Source organism: Miscanthus floridulus, chromosome 8, assembly GCF_019320115.1.
Source record: "Miscanthus floridulus cultivar M001 chromosome 8, ASM1932011v1, whole genome shotgun sequence".
In the NCBI taxonomy this organism is placed as follows: Eukaryota; Viridiplantae; Streptophyta; class Magnoliopsida; order Poales; family Poaceae; genus Miscanthus; species Miscanthus floridulus.
In genome coordinates this window covers 211,450,366-211,472,157 of record NC_089587.1, presented here as the reverse complement: position 1 = coordinate 211,472,157, position 21,792 = coordinate 211,450,366, and the positions used below count along the sequence as shown (strand labels likewise).

Sequence of the window (21,792 nt, the reverse complement as noted above, 5' to 3'; positions counted from 1 at the left end):
CAATATAAAGTAATAACACCTCTACTTCATGTAATCATTCAAATTTTGACAACCTAGAACCTACCAACAGTTTAAGCATACCAAATACAGTTAAGATGATATAATGGTGAAGCCCAAACTATTTATTAAATTGCCTTTATTATTTTATTTAGATATCTAGGTTAAATAATAAATATATATCAGATGTGCTTAATAAATTCTCAAAAATTTACAGAGTCTTACTAATGCTATCAAAGGACTACTATAAAAATTTCATGTCATTTTACTAAGTAGAACATTCTATACAAAAATGATAAGGAAGCAAGGCTTGAAATAGCATAAATGGAAAATCCTATTGAAAAGTGTCAAGCAACAGATTTATTATTTTTCTTAACATCCATAAGGTACTAGGATTACCTCCAACAAATTTCATGAATTTTGGACTCATAAATAATTTATAAAAATTCATGCAAGGATGGACTAGCCATAAAAGAAAAATCAATAACTATAGTTCTACACATGCACTGGTCCTCAAATTTTTACCAGAGTTCATATATGACAAGAATAGCCTACCACAAAAATTTCATAATTTTTGGAGCATAGGAACTCTAGATATAAAATAAACAAATTTGAATGCATTCAAAAACACATTTCAAATCCTGATTTAAATCTCTAGAAATTTCTACTGTTGAACCCAAGAACATATTTTTCTTAAATACTACATTTCCTAAGCAACACAATCATATTTATTTCACAATTTTAGGAGCTACCAAACTGAAGATACAAAATTCACAAAACAAATCAAAAACTGGAATATTTGAACTAGCCTACAACACTGCTGTCGCTGACCGGTGGGACCCGCTGGTCAGGGGACCCCACGCGTCAGTGACATGAAAACAGGGCAGCGGTGATGTACGCTGCTGGCGCGGTCAGAGCTCGCCGACGGCGAGGTTGCCGGCGGTGAGGTCTTCACGACACCATCTACTAAGTAGCGCGCGTCAAACGACCTAGGTGGTGGCGGGTGAGGGTGGGTGGAGCATGCTCGTCGTCGGTGATGGCGGCACGGCGGCGCTGCTCGACGCTGTGCCGGCCATCTCCGGCCACGGGAAAGCCAGGCGAGGTGCGCAATGGTACCACGGTGACCTAGCGACTCTATTTCAACAACAAAAGCTCCACGTAAAGCTCCGACGACTCTTGACCACGGTGCGGTGGTGCGGGGGTTAGAATGCGGCGGTGCGGGTCGTCGCGTTCCACGCCGGCAGGATCACTAACGACGGTAACGTCTTGGCACCGGCTAATACACGTCCTGACCCAACGCTAACGCTCAAAATCGAAGGAAAAGCGCCGATGAGCCGAGCTATGGCCAGCTTGCCGTGAAGGCGGCCATGGCGACCGAGAACTCCGGTGAGAAAGGAAACGGTGAATACGTCCTCACCGAAGCGTGACAGCCGCTGCAATCAAGACGAGGGGTGGAGGGAGGTGTGGCGCAGCTATGGGCGAGATGGAGGCAGTGGTGGTGCGACGTAGCGCACACGAGGCGACAGCGGAGGCGGTGCTGTGCTCGGCGGCGTGGCCTGGTTCTGCGGCGAGAGCAAGGGAGGGCGCTGGAGAGGGAGAGAGCTGGCGTGGGCGAGTGGAAATGGAGCGGGCGCACGCTGGCGTGAAGAAGGCACGCCCAGGCGCGTCGTGGCCTGCGCGGACAGAGCGTTGGCGACGCGCGGCCGTCGTGAACTCCACGCGGTGGCTCTGCTCTGATGCCGGTCGGCCACTGTGCTGGTCGATTCAGTTGGTTCAGACGCGAACGGGACGCCTGACAGCGTGTTTTCTCGTTGATTTATCTGCAAATCCATGGCTCCTTCATGCAAACCTCCTGAATAAATTTCGTAGACTTAAGTACCAGCTACAAATGTTGTTCAATGATCTCGTGCTAATTCGCAACCGAAACTGAGAAAAATCATCTCCAAAGTGAGCCCGTCAGTCGGTCAGTGACCCACGACTTAGCCAATTTCGTTAAGTGTTGAAATCAGGATTTTGATGATTCTTGTGATCCAATTTCAAACATGTTAGGAGCTGAATCATGCGATGACCAAAAAATAAAAGTTGTTCCTAATGTCAAACACTACAACTTTGCTTTAGTGAACTCCTCCATGCAAGGTCTCTAACACCTAGTTCAACTTTAGTCAAACATGTCACATTGAAATCATGATCCATACTCAAACCATGGCTAAATGACCAAACTAGCCCTAACCTTAAATACCAAAGTTGTTCATGATGATATCCTAAGCATGTTTAAGAAATTCCCAAGGTCATCCTATCATTTTATGCAGTGGTCACTCATAGAGCTATCCAGGTCAACACATGAAATATCACTTAAGTGCTTGATCATGAAATGTGGCCTTCATGAACAAGGTTCCCTTTATTAACCTAAGTGTAGCTAAGGTGTTTTAGTGACCAACATCACCCACTTGCATTCATTTGCACATAATCATATGTATATGTTCCAAGAAACACGAGATAACAAGCAATGTTTCATATGTTTCGATCAAATGTTTCAATTGTAAATGATGGTTTATGAATGCTTGATGCTCATGCTCATGTTATGCAAGTCAAGTTATGCAAGGCTAACACCCGAGGTGTTACAACCTTTGGCTCGAGATGCGTCGACCGGAGCAGTAGGTGGGGCATCCTCCCGCTATGAGTCATGTGCTGGCTCGGTCCCAGCGACGCATGGGTGCAAGCCCGCTCCTCTGACCGCCTGGCTTGCTTGGTCGTGCCCGTGGCAAGCGGGGATGAGACTGGCGACACCACCGAGGGGCATGGTGACCGCGCCCGCTTCGCCTCTGGTTCATCGGCGACGTCTACGCTCGCCGCACAGTTCCTCGCCATGGGAACCTCGGCGTGCCTCTTCGCCTCCTGCTCATCACTAGCGGACATCGCCGTAGGATCGCGACGCTCCACTGAGGTCAAAATGACCTCTAGACTTTCCTCCTCAGAGAAAACCATGTCATCCACATCTATGGGATCCTCTGACTCGAGCTTGAACTCGACATCGCTCTTATTTTCCCTGGCCTTGACGCGCCGGACAATCTCCTTCTCCTTCTTTTACTTCCGCTGAGACACCTTGGCTTTCTTTTTCTTCCTAGCATCTACCGCCTCTTTCTGAGTGGCCTGCCGAGCCACGCCCTCTGTCCCCTTCGGAAGGTGCGACCAGGACCTATAAGCATCAAGTCCCTATGGAACAGGCGACTCAGAAATAAAAAAAGCAGGAGAGCAAAGGGGGAAAAGAACACGAAGTAAAGAAAGAGGAGCATACCAGTTTGGACACCACCGAGGCGTTGAGAGGTATGGGTTTTCCATTGACCTTCTCTTTGGGCTTTAGCTACAGCACCCGGTCGAGGCAACTCTAGACCTTGTCATCTGGCAGCTCCTCTGGCGACGCATGATCGGGGTCCGACGGGCAGCCGTACCTCCACATCGGCCATGACCTCTCCACCAACGGAGCAACCCGGTGGCGGTAGAGGGTGTGGAACACCCACACCCTGTCAAGGTCACGCCGAACAAGCTTCCGAAGCTCCTCCTCGATGATCTCCACCTTCTTCTTCTCCCGACGGGAATAGCCCCACGACCAACTATCCTGCTTCTCTGGCCTCCCGCCGGTGAACGCCGGAAATGGCGCCTCCGCTGGATTCCTGATATAAAACCACTCCTTGTGCCACCCCCGATTGAAATCAGGGGATGTCCACGGGATATGAGCCCCCTGTGCTCTGTTTTCTTTGCAGGGCGAAACCCCCACCAGCGTGACCTTGGGTAGATTCCACACCGATAAGGCTCACCTAGAGAACAGCCGTCGGAAGAAGTCCGAGTGCGGCTCCATCCCGAGGAAGGCCTCGCAGACGGTGATGAAGCCGGCGATGTGCAGCACCCCCATCGGATTGAGGTGCTATAGCTCTAGACCCCACTCATTGAGGAGTCTGCGTAGGAACCAGTGCGCAGGGTATCCTAACCCACGCTCATGGAAGGCAAGAAAGGAAACCACCTCACCGGGCTGAGGTTGTGAAAACTCCTCCCTCCCGGGAGCCCTCTAGTGCACCACCTCCTTCGACAGTAGGAACCCCTTCATGGCGAAGGCCTTCAACACCGACTCTCTCACAGTGGACGACCTCTAGTTCGACATTTCGCTCTGGGATCACGAAAGGATTTGTGAGTTTTCTCTTCTCCCTCGCTCTCTCCCTTTTCTTTCCTAGAAACCACCGTGGCTCTCAAGAACGCTCTCGGCAAGAAAGAAAAGGAAATGAGGCGACAGATGAGGAATAGGCAAAGGAACAGGGCGAAAACCTTCTCCCTTCTCCTACTTAAGGAAAAGGGTATAGTTGTTGGGGAAGGCATGCCGATCGGGAAAGACAAAACGGCGGAGCAAAAAACTCTCTCTCTCTCTCTCTCTATTTCCCATTTAATGCAGATGGGACACACCCTGACCGAAGAGACGCCCCCTGCCTGACAGAACGACGCCTGATCAGATGGGACGTGGCCTGGGCATAGCCCACCACTACCGCACACCGGGCATAAGAAGCAAAGCACCACCGCACGCAGGCGGCCTTCGCTTCCCCAGGCGGGACTTGGAAAAAACCCAAAACAGGATCTCTACCAGGAGAGACCATTAGTCTTCCTAAGTCGATTGAATGGCTCAGAAAAATACACCGAGGGATAGGTAGGGAGCAAAGGGATGCCCCTATAGGCTATGCTGACTCCATCATGAACGATGAGCACGGGTCCTGGTCGGACATTTCCGACTGGAGCTCTTCAAACCCCGTCACTCGAGTCATCAAGGTAACACTACCGACCCCCCGCTATTTCTTTATAATCATTTCATACATCCATACACACATTCATTCCATACGCCTGTGCCCCCTGGATGATTCGGGCCTTGAACCACCCGGGGGCTCAGGAACTAAGCATCGCACATGCAGCGAAATGCATCACAACACTCCATGTTGTGTCACGAAGCAACAGTTGCCTCATTTGACATGAGCAACGAACGACTAGGGTTCAAAGGCCAGCCCACAAAGGGCTCGAGGCCACCCCACGTCAAACAGAGCTAGGGGAGAAAACACAGATGAGCCACGTGCGGCCCTCGCCCAGTCTACCCCAAAGCAGACAGGGTCATCTCAACCTTCTCGTTCGATCCTGCAATCCCGCTCCTCTGACCACCTAGCTTGCTCGGCTACGCCCGCGGTAGGCGGGGATGAGACCAGCGATGCCACCGAGGGGCGCGTGTGACCGCATCCACTTTGCCTCCCGTTTGTCGGCGGTGTCCGCGCTCGCCGCACGCTTCCTCAGCACGGGAACCATGGCACGCCTCTCCGCCTCCTGCTCATTGCCAGCAGACATCATCGTAGGGTCGCAACACTCCGCCAAGGTCACAACAACCTCCCCGTTTTCCTCCTCCTCAGAGAAAATCATGTCATCCACCTCTATGGGGACCTCTGACTCAAGCTCTGACTCGACGTCGCTCTTATTTTCCCCGGCCTTCACACACTGGGCAATCTCCTTCTCCTTCTCATACTTCCGCTGAGCCACCTCGGCTTTCTTCTTCTTGGCATCCGCCGCCTCCTTCTAGGCGGCCTACCGAGCCACGCCCTTCAGCCCCTTCGAAAGGTACGGCCGGGACTTGTAAGCATCAAGTCCCTACAAAACAGGCAACTCAAAATAAAAAAGTAGGAAAGCAAAGGGTTAAAGAACACAGAGTAAGGAGAAGGGAGCATACCATTTTGGACAGCACCGAGGCGTTGAGAGGTCTAGGCTTTCCATCGACCTTCTCTTTGGGCTTTAGCTGCAGCACCCAGCCGAGGTGACTCCATACCTCATTGTTCAGCAGCTCCTCCAGCGACGCATGATCGAGGTCCGACAGGCCACTGTACCTCCACATCGGTCGCGCCCTCTCCGCCAACGGAGCAACCCGATGGTGGTAGAGGGTGTGGAACATCCACACCCATCAAGGCCATGCCGCATGAGCTTCTGGAGCTCCTCCTCAATGATCTCCACCTTCTTCTTCTCCCAACGGGAAGGGCCCCACAACTAACTATCCTGCCTCTTCGGCCTCGCATCGGTGAACGTCGGGAAAGGCGCCTCCACCTGACTCCTAATAAAAAACCACTCCCCGTGCCACCCCCGGTTGGAGTCATAGGGGATGTACGTGGGATATGAGCCCCCACGCTCGGTTTTCTCTACAGGGCAAAGCCCCCCACCGGTGTAGCCTCGGATGGATTCCCCACCGGCAAAGATCACCTAGAGAATAGCCGCCGAAAGAAGTCCGTGTGCGGCTCCATCCCTAGGAAAGCCTCACAGACGGTGACGAATCTAGCGATATGCAACACCCCACTCATTAAGGATCCCACGCAGGAACCAGTGCACGGGGTATCCTAACCCACGCTCGTGGAAGGCGAGAAAGGAAACCACCTCGCCGGGTCAAGGTTGCGGGTACTCCTCCCTCCCGGGAGGCCTCTAGTGCGCCACCTCCTTCGGCGGTAGAAACCCCTTCACGGTGAAGGCCTCCAGCACCGATTCCCTCATCGTGGATGACCTCCAACCTCATATTTTGCTCTGGGTTCACGGACAGATTTGTGAGTTTTCTCCTCTCCCTCGCTCTCCCCCTTTTCTTTTCTCTCTTAGGAACCACCGCGGCACTCAGACGCTCTTGGCAAGAAGGAAGAAAGAAGAGATGGCAGATGAGGAATAGGCAAAGGAACGAGGTGAAAAACCCTCTCCCTTCTCTTACTTAAAGAAAAGGGCACGACAGTTGGGGAAGGCATGACAATCAGGGAAAGGCAAAACGATGGGGCGAAAAACCCTCTCCCTTCCCTATTTAATGCAGATGGAATACGATGGGACATGCCATGACCGATGAGATGCACCCTGCCCGACAGAACATCGCCTAATTAGACGGGACATGGCCTAGGTATGGCCCACCACTACTGCACGCCGGGCGCAAGGACCAAAGCACCACCACACGTAGGCAGCTCTCCGCCTCCCTAGGCGGGACTTAAAAAATCCAAAACAATGGGATCTCCACCAGGAGAAACCATTGGGCTTCCCAAGTTGATCGAATGGCTCAGGAAAACACCGAGAGACAGGTAAAGAGCAAAGGGATGCTCCATGTAGGCCATGCTGACTCCGTCACGAACGACGAGCATGGGTCCCGGTCGGACATTTCCAATTGGAGCTCTTCAAACCCCATCACTCGAGTCATCAAGGTAACACTACCGACCCCCGCTATTTCTTTATAATCATTTCATACATCCATACACACATTCATTCCATACGCCCGTGCCCCTCAAACGATTCGAGCCCTAAATCGCCCAGGGCTCGGGAACTAAAGCTTCACACATGCAGCAAAATGCATCACAACGCTCCGTGTTGCATCACGAAGCGGCAGTTGCCTCATTCAACATGAGCAACGACCGACCAGGGTTCGAAGGCTAGCCCACGAAGGGCTCGAGGCCGCCTCACGTCAAATAGAGCTAGGGGAAAAAATACAGATGAGCCCTGTGCGGCCCTCGTTCAATCTGCCCCAAAGCAGATAGGGTCATATCAACCTTCTTGTTCGATCCTAAACCTCTCGCTAAGCCCACAAAATCTCCATCGAGGGGAGGCCAACAGGCCACCAGGGTCAGTCTCCGGAATGACCTAGGCATCTGTCGGGTTGTAGGTAAAGGAGCAGTGGAATGTCACAAGAGGGCTATGCCAACCCCGTCACGAACGACATACCCAGATTCCACTCGATCATACCCGTTAGCGAGCTCACCGAGCGTGTCACTCAAGCCCGAGCGATCGAGGCAAGAGACAAAGCTCAGTCCCTCTGTTGTGAGAAACGAAGGACGGGGTAACGCACAGAACTCAAACCGACCCCTACCAAAGCCCAACGGGGCTCGAGGGCTCAAGACACCAAACGCCTAGGTCTGTGACCCCGAACTCGCCACATCCCTCGGCTACGCTTCGACTGCACACCAAACACCTAGGTCTACGACCCTGAACTCGCCCCATCCCTTGGTTACGCCTTGATTGCACACCAAACGCCTGGATCTACGACCCCAAACTCACCCCATCCCTGGGTTATGCCTCGACTGCACACCAAACGCATGGGTCTATGACCCTGAACTCACCCCATCCCTCGTCTACGCCTCGACTGCACACCAAACGCCTGGGTCTACGACCCCAAACTCGCCCCATCCCTTGGCTACGCCTCGATTGCACACCAAATGCCTAGGTTTGCGACCCCGAACTTGCCCCATCCCTCGGCTGTGCCTTGACTGCACACCAAATGCCTAGGTCTGTGACCCCAAACTTGCCCCATCCCTCGGCTATGCCTCGACTGCACACCAAACGCTTGGATCTGCGACCCCAAACTCACCCCATCCCTTGGCTACGCCTCGACTACACACCAAATGCCTGGGTCTGCGACCCCAAACTCGCCCCATCCCTCGGCTACGCCTCGACTACACACCAAACGCCTGGGTCTACGACCCTGAACTCGCCCCATCCCTCGGCTACGCCTCGACTGCACACCAAATGCGTGGGTCTGTGATCCCGAACTCGCCCCATCCCTCGGCTATGCCTCGACTACACACCAAATGCCTGGGTTTGTGACCCCGAACTTGCCCCATCCATCGGCTACGCCTCGACTGCACACCAAACGCTTGGGTCTGTGACCCCGAACTCGCCCCATCCCTCGGCTACGCCTCGACTGCACACCAAACGCCTAGGTCTGCGACCCCGAACTCGCCCCATCCCTTGGCTACGCCTCGACTGCACACCAAACACCTGGGTCTACGACCCTGAACTCGCCCCATCCCTCGGCTACGCCTCGACAGCACACCAAAACGCCTGGGTCTACGACCCCGAACTCGCCCCATTAGGATCCACGAGCTCCGTCTCGCCCGATCCCTAAACTAACTAAGTAAACTAACTCGGCTGCATGGGCTGCACCAAGGCCAGGATCCATAACTCTAACTCGCCTGATCCCACAGTGCGCACCAACGCTAGGACCCGTGAGCTCTATCTCGTTCGATCCCTAAAAACTAACTGCCTCGCCCAATCCCACAGCGCGCACCGACACCAGGATCCATGAGCTCTACCTCGCCCGATCCCAAAACTAACTGCCTCGGCTGCGCAACGACGCCTTAGTTGACGACTTCGTCTTGACTAAAAACACGCACACACGCCCGCTGACAAAAACCCCCAGGTGATCCTGCTCGAATCACCCGGGGGCTTAGGGGTACACCCGCGGGGGCTTGGGGCTCCTATCGGGTTCATAAACCCAGGGTCCCTCGCGGACCGGCTTCCCAACAAAGGTTTGACCCAAGCAGACAATGCGTAACTCATGGGCCGGCCCAAGTACCTAAATGACAAGCCAGAGGGGCGATCCAATATTTGACCGGAAGGCTTGGCCGAGGAGGAATAGCACCCGCTTTCGACTCTGGCCTGCCTCTCTGACCAGAGCGCTCGCTTCGGTCTCTAGCCCGCCTTCGGATGGCCTCTCCGATCGAAAGGCCTGGCCAAACACCGCTTTCGACTTTGACCCGTGTCTCCGACCGGGGATGCGCCAAATCCCTGCTCACTGCTCTTCTCCGACTGGCGCAATTAGAGTCGACTGGGACCAACCAACCGGGGACGCCAGCTCGGTAAGGACCAGGAAACAGACAGAGAAAGTAAGGCAGGGCGCATAAGTCAAACCGCAATTCTAGGGACCGTACCCTATACACCTACAAGAAACAGTACTCTACGACCTCCCTAGCATGACAAAACCTAAGCAGTGTTGTAGGCGCTGATATTTTCCCCTATAGTATTGTGGGCGCCATTAACTCCCATACGGTAAGGCTCCCCCACATGCCTTTAGGCATCGATAGTGTTGTGGGCGCTGACATTTATCGTACTAGGCAAACATGGTAAAACCCCTTGCATGCCTCTAGGTATCAACAGTGTGGCAGACGTAACAGTGTGGCAGACGCCGACGTCTGCCATACCCGAAGAAGACAATACGACCTCCCACGTGCATCTAACATACAACAGTATTGTGAGCGCCTACCATCATCCTATACTCATCGGTGTGGGCAACAAGGCTTAGTGGCATACGTACTCTCTCTCTCTCACTTGTAAGGCCATCCTCTTCATCTATAAAAGGGGATGTGCTCTCTCCCAACAGATAGAGATTCATTTGGATCAATCAGTTCACTAGTCCACAACAACATAACCTCTAGGTTCAAACCATGAGTACACGCTCAGACACTTAGCGTATAGCGGGGCTCCCATCACTCTCGGCTCCACTGACCAGAGTCCGACCGGACCTCTTGTACCCCTATCTTTCTTCTTCTCGTTTGTAACCCCACTGCAAACTTCGAGTACCTAGGCTCAGGAATAAAGTCACCGACCGACTCAAACTGGACGTAGGACGTGTTGCCTGAACCAGTATAAACCCTGTGTGATTGAGTGCTAGGCCACCTCCGATCACAATGTACGGTAAAACTATAAATATTTACGTGTTGGTCACTTTCTGCACCGATAGTGCGAGTGTTCGCCTTGCTCACTCTATGCCATAGCTAGAGGACAAAGCATCGGCTACCGACCTGCGCAAAGCGATGAAGGAGGAAGAGGAACAGATAGAATCAGAAACAGTTAGACAGATCAAGATAGAAGAAGATGGTTAGGGTTAGGGTTTACCTACGCAACTAGAGCCCGGTACCGGAGAAGACGACGACCCCAAAGAGAAGACGACGCACCGTTAGCAAGGATGATGAGCGATGATGGAGGGAAGACAGTAACAAGAACTTACATAATCACCAAGATCTAGAGGGGTCGAGGGGAGAGAGGGAGAGGGAGACGGGAGAGAGGGAGGGTATCAGGGAGGAGAAGAAGGGAGGGGCTCGACGACGGTAGGCGGATCGAATCGAGGTCATAAGAGTCGGGGGAGGTCACCAGAGATGGTGATGCGAGATCAAGCGACTCGAGAGGGCGGAGCGGCGCGGATGGGTGTCTAGGTGGGGAATGAGATGACCGAATGATTTAGGGTTTGGTGAGGGAGAGGAGAGGGAGCCGGCGCCGCTTATATACGAAGGGGGAGGCGGAGAGCAGCTAGGCCGTCGCCCTGGGCCGTGGGGGAGAGGGAGAGACGAAGAGCAGCTGGGCCGTCGCCTTGGGCCATGGGGGAGAGGGGGTGGCGGGCCGTTGTCGGGCCGACCCTAAAAAGTCGGGCCATGTCGTGCCAGCCCACGGGCCTGGGGTACGGCCCAGGCATGGCCTATTGTATCGGGTCGGGCCAGCTCGGGCCCGCACATCACCGGACCAGGTTGTGCTCGTGTCGGGCTAAAAAAAAGCGGGCTTCGTGTTGTACCGGCGTGCCTTGGGCTACATAGATATTTATACACATGCTTGAGATGCGGCCCAGGCACGGCCTGCTCCTCCGGGCCGTGCCAGCCCAGGCCCGCTGCCCACCGGGCCGGGCCAAAATACCGGGCTTCGTGCCGGGCTCACGGGCCCGGGCTGCGTGCCCATATATAGTTTCGGGTCATCCGGAATCACTAACGCAACTACCCGTCCTCACCATTCGCGCCGTCTCCCTCGGTTCGCAGGTCCGTGCGCTCTTCCTCGTCCTCCTTCCATCCTCATCTAGGGTTTATTCCTCTCATCCACGCTTTCAGAAACAATCCGTTGATTGCTATTCGATAGATCGTACTAAAGGAAGCACATGGATCTAGCTTGATTTATTGAATGCAGCGCAACTGATCGTGGGGATTCGATTCTCCCTCGTTCTGATCAGCCATGGTGAAGAGGCTCAGGCGCATGGGCGACGCCTCCTCCGCGCCGCCGCCCAAGGCCGCCGCCCCTGGGTCGACCAAGCCCGACAAGTTTAAGAAGAGGGGGGTCAAAACCGCGGGCATCTCTGAGGCGTCTGCTTCGGCGCAGACACCCGCCCCGAAACCAGTCAAGACTAGTCCGGCGGCCGCCGCCACCGCAGAGACTGCAGATGACCGGGTCGCGCAGAGCAAAACGGAGAATAGGAAGTTGAGTAGGAAGGAGACGATGAAGGGGAGAGAGGAGAAGAAGGTAGAGGGGGCCAGTGACGGGGTCGCCCAGAGCAAGACGGAGGGGGAGGCAGAAGAGAGGACGACGAGTAGGAAGGAGATGATGAAGGGGAGGGAAGAGGAGCGTGTGAAGAGGGAAGAGAAGAGAAGGAAGACGACGGGGAAGGAAAAGGAGGAGGAAGAAAGTGGCTCGGGATTCATATTCATGTGCAGTGCGAGGACGAAGCCAGAGTGCTACCAGAACGGCGTGTTTGGCCTGCCCAGGGGGAAGATGGATGTGGTGGATAAGATCCGGCCAGGGGCGAAGCTGTTCTTGTATGATTTTGACCTCAAGCTAATGTATGGGGTGTACAAGGCAGATACAAGGGGAGGATTGGATCTTGTGCGACATGCCTTTGATGGGAAATTCCCTGCACAGGTGATTCTTATATCTTATTGTTTGCTTTGCTTGTACGGTAAACTTAGTCCTGCAATTCAGCTCAATCAGTTTTACAAAGTTAATGAAGTAGTACAGTGAAATACTGAGGTGGTGAGGACACATGTTGTAGGTTTATGACTGTTGTCATTCATAGGAGTATAGGACAAAATAGTATCTCGGTTTATTTGCTCAATGGCTCACTGTTATAGTGTTCATGGTCAAGGGCATTCAAGGGACATAACTAGGAATGTCTTGTTTTTAATACATGTGTAACCTTTGGCAGCATTTTTTTTCTTATGATGTATCAAGGGCAGGCCTGGTGCAGTGGTGAGAGCTGTCTCACTGAGTCACCAGGTCGTGGGTGAAGCAGCCTCTCCGTAGATTTGCGGGGGGAAGGCTTGCCTCGGTTTTTCCTTCCCCGGACCCCACTCATGTGGGAGCCTCCGGCACAGGGTCTGCCCTTTTTTGATGTATCAAGTGCCCTTATCTCAACTAATGACCATACTTGCATTGCCATGAAACAAAGATTGGGGGAATTGTTTGTTGTAGGTTTGCTACTGTGTTTTTCAGGTTCTGAACACATGATGTATGGGTTGTTAGCCTTAAGAAACTGTACTAGCCAGTGTCCCCATCCTCTAAAAACACAACAACAACAACAACAACAAAGCCTTTAAGTCCCAAACAAGTTGGGGTAGGCTAGAGTTGAAACCCATCAGAAGCAATCAAGGTTCAGGCACGTGAATAGCTGTCTTCCAAGCACTCCTATCTAAGGCTAAGTCTTTGGGTATATTCCATCCTTTCAAGTCTCCTTTTATTGCCTCTACCCAAGTCAACTTCGGTCTTCGTCTGCCTCTCTTCACGTTACTATCCTGACTTAGGATTCCACTACGCACCGGTGCATCTGGAGGTTTCCGTTGCACATGTCCAAACCATCTCAACCGGTGTTGGACAAGCTTTTCTTCAATTGGCGCTACCCCTAATCTCTCACGTATATCATCGTTCCGAACTCGATCCCTTCTTGTATGACCGCAAATCCAACGCAACATACGCATTTCCGCGACACTTAGCTGTTGAACATATCATTCATCATCCTGTGCCTTGCACACTCCTATCTGTCCGGCTCTGTTTTTTTAATTATTATTTTGGGTGCTTTGCTATCACCTGTGCACATATTCAAAAAAACATATTTTGCAGGACACTCCTATCATTCCTGTGCCTTGCACACTCCTATCATCCTGTGCTTTGCTTGCCACTGACACCCTTCCCCAGACCCCGCATAGAGCGGGAGCTCTCTGCACTGGGTACGCCCTTTATTATTTTGGGTGGAAACCTGTCTGAGAAATCAGGAAGCATTTGAATGCCTCTATTTATATGTGTTGCCCTCAATCAGCAAGCATTTGAATGTCTCTATTTATATGTGTTCCCTTCAAATATTATAATAACTAATATGTACATTTGTTAACAGTCAACAATGTGAGATTCATGGAACAAAAATACAATTTCGTAAAATATTGTTTACCACCTTAGATGTATGCTGCCCGACTTGCCTAGAAAATAATTTTTTGAATGCTACTAAAGTTGTCTAGATATTCTAGAGAGCAGGGATTGTTTTTCTCATTGTTTTGATGATAACTAGCGGTACACCCTCCTATGAAAGCCATTAATCAAGGAACATCCCCCCTCCTCGGTGCTTCAAGTTGAGCCAAGGTTGGTTCTTTAGCTGCTTGCCCTAGTGCAAATGCCATATCCTAAATCCATGCTCAAGATTTAAATCCCAAACATATGCCATACCTCATATAAATATGTTTACATCAATTGATTCACAAAAATATGTTTGCTTGAATGATCATTTAATTCCTCATCACCCAAAATATCCCTATGGTTTTACTATCTCTATTGCTGTTCAGTTTATCCAGATATCCGCTTTTACAGTTTCTATGACTACCTTGCACAATACTTTTTGCTACACTAATGATGGCGGAAGGATGGTTTGGTGAGTTAATTAGGGCACTTTGTGTTAACCTAGTATAGGAAGGTGGTGATTGTTGTTATCTTGGTTTGGTCTCCACATTATCATGCAACCTTTGCTTTTCTAGCCATTAAATGGATTTTTAATTGTAGATGGATGGCCAACCAAAGTGGATGATGTTTGAATGGTGACATTGTTATCACTTAACTAACTAACTAACTAACTAACTAACTTGTGTCCTTGATGTAGGTTAAATTTAGCATTGACATGGATTGTCTTCCTATTCCTGAGAGCAGTTTCAAGAATGCCATTAAGGAGAACTACACCTCAAAAGGCAGGTTCAGCCAAGAGCTCAACTCTAAACAAGTGAGTCGTGGGGAATGTTCTATATTGCAATGTTGTATATACAAAATAAAAGGCACAAAATTTTGTTTCATGCTTTAAGTCATGGCACTATCTTGTAGGTTCAAAGACTATTGGCAATGTTCAAGCCTATTGGCCTTTCTCAGCCAGCTCCACAACATATCGAGGAAGTGCGACGATCACGTATCGTTGAAGATATTCGAAAACCAAGTGATTATGAAGAAAGAAGACGATTGCAACATATTGACGAAAGGGGTGCACCTATTAATGTCCATGCACATCCTCTTGAAGATCAGTACAAGATCACACGATCATTACATCCTCCACTTCTTGACGAGCCTCGACGTGGTGTGGTGCTAGATCCTTATCACATGCAAGAGCCTCAACATGTTCCTCTTAATTACTATCACCAAGTGGCTACTAGGTCTCCATACCATCAACCTCATATGGATATTATGCATGAAAGGTAGTCTTTTAACTGTAATCTGATTTCTTAATTTGGGTGCTCGGTCAGGTTATGCGAATGTTAACCCTTTTTCCGAAATTATCTAGCTTATTGAGGGCTTCTATTTAAATGCCTGACTCATTTATATCTACTTGGCGGCGTTAGGCTCCTTTTTGAGCTTGAAGCCACAAAATAATTAGACTCCTAGAGGAGTTGAGATATTTGGGTTTCTCATCGGAATAGGAGTGAAACAGAATTTGTCTAGAGATTACTTTCCTTTATTTGCTATATGTATCTTTTGAACTATACTCTCATGCCAACCATAGAAATACTTGCCTTGCCTCTTTTGCTAGTATTCCATTACATTGTCTTTTCTTTTCTTGTTTTCTCTTTTACAGTTCAACTATGTCGACAACCATGTTCAATCATTGCCTTTTGATTTGTCATTAGGAAAGCCAAGCTCACTCACTTAATGGCTTGCAATTAGCTAACATATAAACCATATGTGTATTTTGATTGCTCTTCAATGGTTACATGTTTTTATTTGTAAGTAATGGTTACATGTTTGGGATGAAGAAAAAGGAGTTGGGTATTTTATCGTTGGTCAGTCTGTTTTGTGGCAAGAATGAACAAAATAGGCAAAAGAGATTTGCCCTATGCTGTGGCCAAAGCTTGCCAAACAATGGTAGCGTGGCAGCCGATTCAATTGAGGTGTTGGCTGTGTGTTAGTTCAGCTTGATCCTTAACATGCTTAATTGAAGTGTGATTCATGCCTTGAATATGGTCTGTATTTTAGCTTCCAGTTTGAAAATATGTTGGAAATTTGTTTCAGTCGGTATGTAAATCTGGAATACTGTTGTTGCACTATTAAATGATCCTTGTAGAGGTAGTGATTCTGCAACTACCAACTATGCAACAATCCAAAGTTCCATTATACAGCATAATTTAATAATCAGTGATTCAGTGTCATTTGCTATGCAAGAGATTAAAATATCAGGAATGAAACCTTAAAAGCATTGTGTATTGGTTGTCATATACTCCCTGCATTCCAAATTGTAAGACGCTTTGACTTTTTTCTACATCGATTTTGCTATGTATCTAGACATATGGTATTTAGACATGGTATATCTAGATACATAGCAAAATTGACGTACCAAAAAAGTCAAAGCGTCTTATAATTTGGAATGGAGACAGTATTTCAGAAATATAAGAAAAGAAAAGAAGGTTTCACATGCAGAGTTTGGTGTTGAACTAAGTGCTTTAGATTTTATTTTTTGTATACTGTTCTTACCTGTCTATTTTTCAGTGGGCATCCCATAGCCATTTTAGTTTCTGTTATACTTGGTTTACTTTGTAAGCTTTGTCGGTAGCTTGTAGGTGATATTTTTGTTTGAATTCAATGTTTTTATGGAGAGTCCATTTTTCCTCACAAAGTTGTATTTCTATTATCTTTTATGAAAACATTCAAATTATTGAACTTATTTGTTTGCTTTAGTGATGGATGAGGTCACAAGGGACATACAAGGGGACATCCCTTGGTGTATGCTTTTCGCGGACGATGTAGTGCTAGTTGATGAAAGCCAGATAGGAGTGAACCAGAAACTGGAGTTATGGCGGGAGACTTTGGAGTCCAAAGGTTTTAGACTCAGTAGAACTAAAACTGAGTATATGAGATGTGACTTCGGCACTGCTACTCGGGAGGAGGAAGATGTTAGTTTGGAAGGTCAAGTAGTGCCTAGGAAGGATACCTTTCGATATTTAGGATCAATGCTACAGAGGGACGGGGATATTGATGAAGATGTTAGCCATAGAATCAAAGCAGGGTGGATGAAGTGGCGGCAAGCGTCTGGTGTCCTATGTGACAAAAGGGTACCACAGAAGCTAAAAGGCAAGTTTTATAGGACGGCGATTAGACCTGCTATGTTGTATGGTGCAGAATGTTGGCCTACGAAAAGACGACATGTTCAACAGCTAAGTGTCGCGGAAATGCGTATGTTGCGTTGGATTTGCGGTCATACTAGAAGGGATCGAGTTCGGAACGATGATATACGTGAGAGATTAGGGGTAGCGCCAATTGAAGAAAAGCTTGTCCAACACCGGTTGAGATGGTTTGGACATGTGCAACGGAGACCTCCAGATGCACCGGTGCGTAGCGGAATCCTAAGTCAGGATAGTAACGTGAAGAGAGGCAGAGGAAGACCGAAGTTGACTTGGGTAGAGGCAATAAAAGGAGACTTGAAAGGATGGAATATACCCAAAGACTTAGCCTTAGATAGGAGTGCTTGGAAGACAGCTATTCACGTGCCTGAACCTTGATTGCTTCTGATGGGTTTCAACTCTAGCCTACCCCAACTTATTTGGGACTTAAAGGCTTTGTTGTTGTTTGTTTGTATTCAAATTATTGAACTTCACTGTTGTTTCCAGAACTGCAGCTGAGGCAACTGTTAGGGATCCACTTCTGGTAAGAGATCACCGAGCACTGCCAGGAGAGCTTGCTGCACGGTCTGAACGCGTGGATGAGCTGTACCGTTCCTACAAACTCTCTACACGCGCAATGGACTTCAATCCGGGAGCATCCTACCAGACAACTTATGAGCACCCGACTAGTGTTTATGGTGAAGGCATTCAGCGGCCAGTTTTGACAAGGGTCAATGGCCCAAGTTTGCCTGTGTCCACCCGATATTCCTTTGCTGGCCCACCCGGATATTGATGATCACCCAGATGCAAGCACTCAAATTGGCCCCAGCCATTTTACCTGTTAATGTAGGCAATGGCTTCTTGTACACAGTTGGAAGCCAGGATAGAACCTGATGGTAGTAGCTTTACAGTTTATCCATCGCCTTTGGTTTCTTTTGCAAGATAAATGTATGAAATGAAATGTGGGCCTCGTTTTACCCAAGTTGTTTAAACAAAAATGCAAAGGGATGAATGTCTGTGTCGATTTGCAGCAGAGCTCTTGCAGAAATGATTTTTTTTTGCGTTGGTTGCCTTGCCAGAAGTCCTGTACCTCGTCCTTTTTATCTGGATGCAATTACTTATGGCAGCAAGTGGATCATAAGATCGTTCGGTCGCTTTCCCATCATGATCTGTTTTGTTAGCCATGGTGGCTGCTTGGCTTAGGAAAAAAAAGGTCGGTCGATGTGTACTTCGGAAGCTTGTCCTGCAGATAGGATGTTTTACAAGCAAAACATAAAAAATGGCCAAGTCCATAGGTCAGTTTTTGCTTGAAGTTTTGCGGATAGACTGTTGCATTTGTTGGTCCAGTTGTCTCAATCGGTTCCGAACTGGTCGTCTTTAACCACATTATCTCACTGGCTAGTGCAGTAGTTTTCCCCTTCGCCATAAGCAAACGTTGCACGTTGGTGCTTGCGTTGCGTGATGCCAGACCAGTAGGCCACCCGGAGACCGTCCACGAATAGCATCAGCATAAACTGCAGCGGCAGGCCGGCAGCTCCGGGCGGCTCAAGATGGGGTGTTAAAAAAAAATCCGACGTTGGTTGAGGCATCAAGCAGGAACCTCCAGATGTGGTTACCAATTGCCGTTGCGATTCTGGAAGGCTTTGTTAAGCCAGACGAAATGTCAAACGAGTCTTCTTCTGGAAAAAAAAATATCTAGTAGTAGTATTTTTTTATTTTATTAAAATTTTGGTAGTACAGTACTGTACTTGATAATGATACGACCGTGAAAAGTCCGGTGATGGTAGGTACCATCAGACTTTGTCTGGATGTGAGCCGTCCGTTGCGTCTAATCAGACGGCCAGGAGGTTAGGCCGGCCAATCTACGCTACCTGGTGGTGTCCTCACCACAGAGGGGCCGCCGCCTGTGCGGTGGCCAGCAGCCCAGCATCGCCCGGCCGGGTTCGTCGGGAAGCGACCGAACCCTCCTTCGCGTTGGAACCAACACCCGCCCCCAACCTCGTTCTGACCGACGGCGACCTCCGCGCCGCGCCACGCCACCGCTATATACACCCTCCCTTGCCCGCCGTGGCCGCCAACCTCACCAGGGAAATCCAACTCCGGTTCCTCCTCCTCCCTCCGCCTCTCCCGCCGTCGGAGAGATCCGGGTTGGCCCGCCCGGTAATCCATCCCTCGCGCTCGTGCCGCCAGTAATTTCGCCTCCTAACCCGACCGCCGGGAGCCACAGCGGCGCCGGAGGCGGTGGAGGGGGGACGATGGGGATCGGGGCGGTGTCGGACGAGCTGCTGGGCACGTTCGTGCCGATCGCCGTGTACTGGCTCTACTCGGGGCTCTACGTCGCGCTGGACGGGGTGGGGCGGCTCGACGGATACCGGCTGCACACCAGGGAGGAGGCCGCCACGAAGAACGTCGTCTCCAAGGCTGCCGTCGTGAGGGGCGTTCTCCTCCAGCAGGTCTTCCAGGTCGCCGTCTCGCTCACCCTCTTCGCGGTAATCTTCTCCTCCTCGGCGCCATCTGTTCCTTTGTCTGTACCAAGGAATTGGGGATTATTTACATATTTACCATCATTATGATGTGAGTGGTATAAAAAGTACCACGTCAGTAACTCATGTGTCAGTGAGACAGTGTAAGATGTCATCCGTAATAATGGTAAATATGTAAATGCCCAATCAAACTTGATGTTTTTAATTGCACAGGAAATGATCGATCGAGACAACACACCTTATAAGTCTGAAGCACAAATTGGTTTACAAGCCTCCTGGATTGTATTTGCATCCCATTACTGCATATAGCTCAACAGCCTTCTTATTTCCTTCTAGACTTTGTTCTTGAGCATCTATCCTAACCAATGAAGTATAAAGCAAAGTGAAGCAAACCAGATCATGTTTTTAAAGAAAGTCATCAGTTTTGGTTATTGAAGACTTTCGGTGATTCTTAGCAAACATGTCTCACTTACATGCTTTGAGGATTTGAAAGCTGAACATAACATTCAATACACATGTAGCTAGTGAAGTGGATTAAAATCCTTGTGTCAGTATAGCGGGTGGTTGCTGGGTTAACCATGTTGATTCTGATTGGAATAAAACTAAGAATTTGAATATAAATCAATATAGGTTCATGAGAATTCACTGATCTAGGGGATATCTAGTTCTATGATCAGTCTTGATTTTGTAACCAGCTTGACATCATAATGTTTCTTTTGGGTTCCTAAAAAATGGTTCATCAGTGAATTGTTCGATACACATCATCTATGTAGATAGGTTTGTTAACATGCTGACATTTTCCTTCACAAACAGGTTATTGGTGATGAGAGTGGTATTGGACAGAAGCAACCTCCTGCTCTTGTAATAGTGTTGCAGTTTATAACTGCAATGGTTGTTATGGACACATGGCAGTACTTCATGCACAGATACATGCACATTAACAAGTTCCTGTATAAACACATCCATTCCAAGCACCACACTCTTGTAGTCCCTTATTCCTTTGGAGCTCTATACAACCACCCTCTTGAGGGCCTTATTTTGGACACCATTGGTGGTGCACTCTCATTCCTTGTTTCTGGTATGACTCCACGGACATCCATATTCTTTTTCTCCTTTGCAACCATCAAAACTGTGGATGATCATTGTGGGCTGTGGCTTCCTGGTAACATCCTCCAGGCGCTGTTCAGCAATAACAGTGCTTATCATGACATTCACCATCAGCTCTATGGTAACAAGTACAACTTTTCACAACCCTTCTTTGTGATGTGGGACAAGATACTCGGAACTTACATGCCCTACACTATTGAACAACGAAAAGGAGGAGGGGTCGAATCAAAACCAGCTAAACTCGACTGAGCTGAGGATACCAAGACTGATTAGTACATGCATGCATAGTTTCTGATTCTTGTTTTGACTTCCAATACTCTCATGCTTTGTGGTACTGCTGACTGCACAAATGATGTAAAACTCACCGTGTTTCATAACTTCATATAGTGAGGCTGTTTTTGTTCTCTACATTTTTTTTTTGGGTTTGTTTTTTGGGGTGTTCTATCTTGTAACAAGATACAGTGAGTAAAGTATTGTAATGTACCAAAGAATACTCAACACACTTGATTTGTGTCCTGTGGATTGATCTATTCTTCCATCCGTCATGTTGTTAACAAAGAAAGTTGATATTAGCACATGGCACTTCATATAGCCTTTGCCCATTCCTCCTTTATTTATTACTTGTGCTTCCTTCCGTGATCCGTCCTGTTGTTAACAAACAAAGTTGATAATGGCACATCCGCACATGACACTTCATATAGCCTTTGCTCATCCCTTCTTTACTTGTGGTGCATTTGATCGTTGATTTGCTAATTGACCTTGATTTGCTAATTGACCTCTGCAGATTATTGCGTTCTATTGGTTTGCTTTAATTTAGTCTTCTGAAGTTTTTTTTGTCAGGTTATGACTTATGTCGCTGCCGCAGGTTTGATATACACTGAATTTTCCATTAAAAGCAACTGGCGAGAAGTTTGTGGGGGCTGGGGGCATTGTACTAATATTAATAGAGAGGAATATATTTACAGCAACAAGGCAACAAGGATATATAGAGGTGGAAATGGATTAGAATCCAAATCCAATGGAGAAGTCTAATTAAA

The 21,792-nt window shown here is 49.0% G+C and overlaps 2 protein-coding genes across 4 annotated transcripts; both read left to right on the top strand.

The window, feature by feature from the left end:
* The first annotated feature begins 11,481 nt into the window (after positions 1-11,481).
* On the top strand, positions 11,482-18,198 carry LOC136478086 (uncharacterized). 3 transcript variants are annotated; one of them, XM_066476418.1, is made up of 5 exons: positions 11,482-11,600; positions 11,746-12,471; positions 14,690-14,806; positions 14,905-15,269; positions 17,673-18,198. In XM_066476418.1, exons 2-5 carry the CDS (start codon positions 11,791-11,793, stop codon positions 17,956-17,958), a joined length of 1,449 nt encoding a protein of 482 aa, XP_066332515.1. In that variant the 5' UTR covers positions 11,482-11,600; positions 11,746-11,790; the 3' UTR covers positions 17,959-18,198. The 3 variants fall into 3 exon arrangements, with proteins under 3 accessions (XP_066332515.1, XP_066332514.1, XP_066332516.1); XM_066476417.1 differs by having other exon boundaries at positions 11,544-11,600; positions 11,727-12,471; XM_066476419.1 differs by having other exon boundaries at positions 11,571-11,600; positions 11,789-12,471.
* An 831-nt stretch (positions 18,199-19,029) lies between these two features.
* On the top strand, positions 19,030-21,357 carry LOC136478087 (sphinganine C4-monooxygenase 1-like). Its single transcript, XM_066476421.1, has 2 exons — positions 19,030-19,654; positions 20,462-21,357. Exons 1-2 carry the CDS (start codon positions 19,421-19,423, stop codon positions 21,002-21,004), a joined length of 777 nt encoding a protein of 258 aa, XP_066332518.1. The 5' UTR covers positions 19,030-19,420; the 3' UTR covers positions 21,005-21,357.
* Positions 21,358-21,792: the final 435 nt, after the last annotated feature.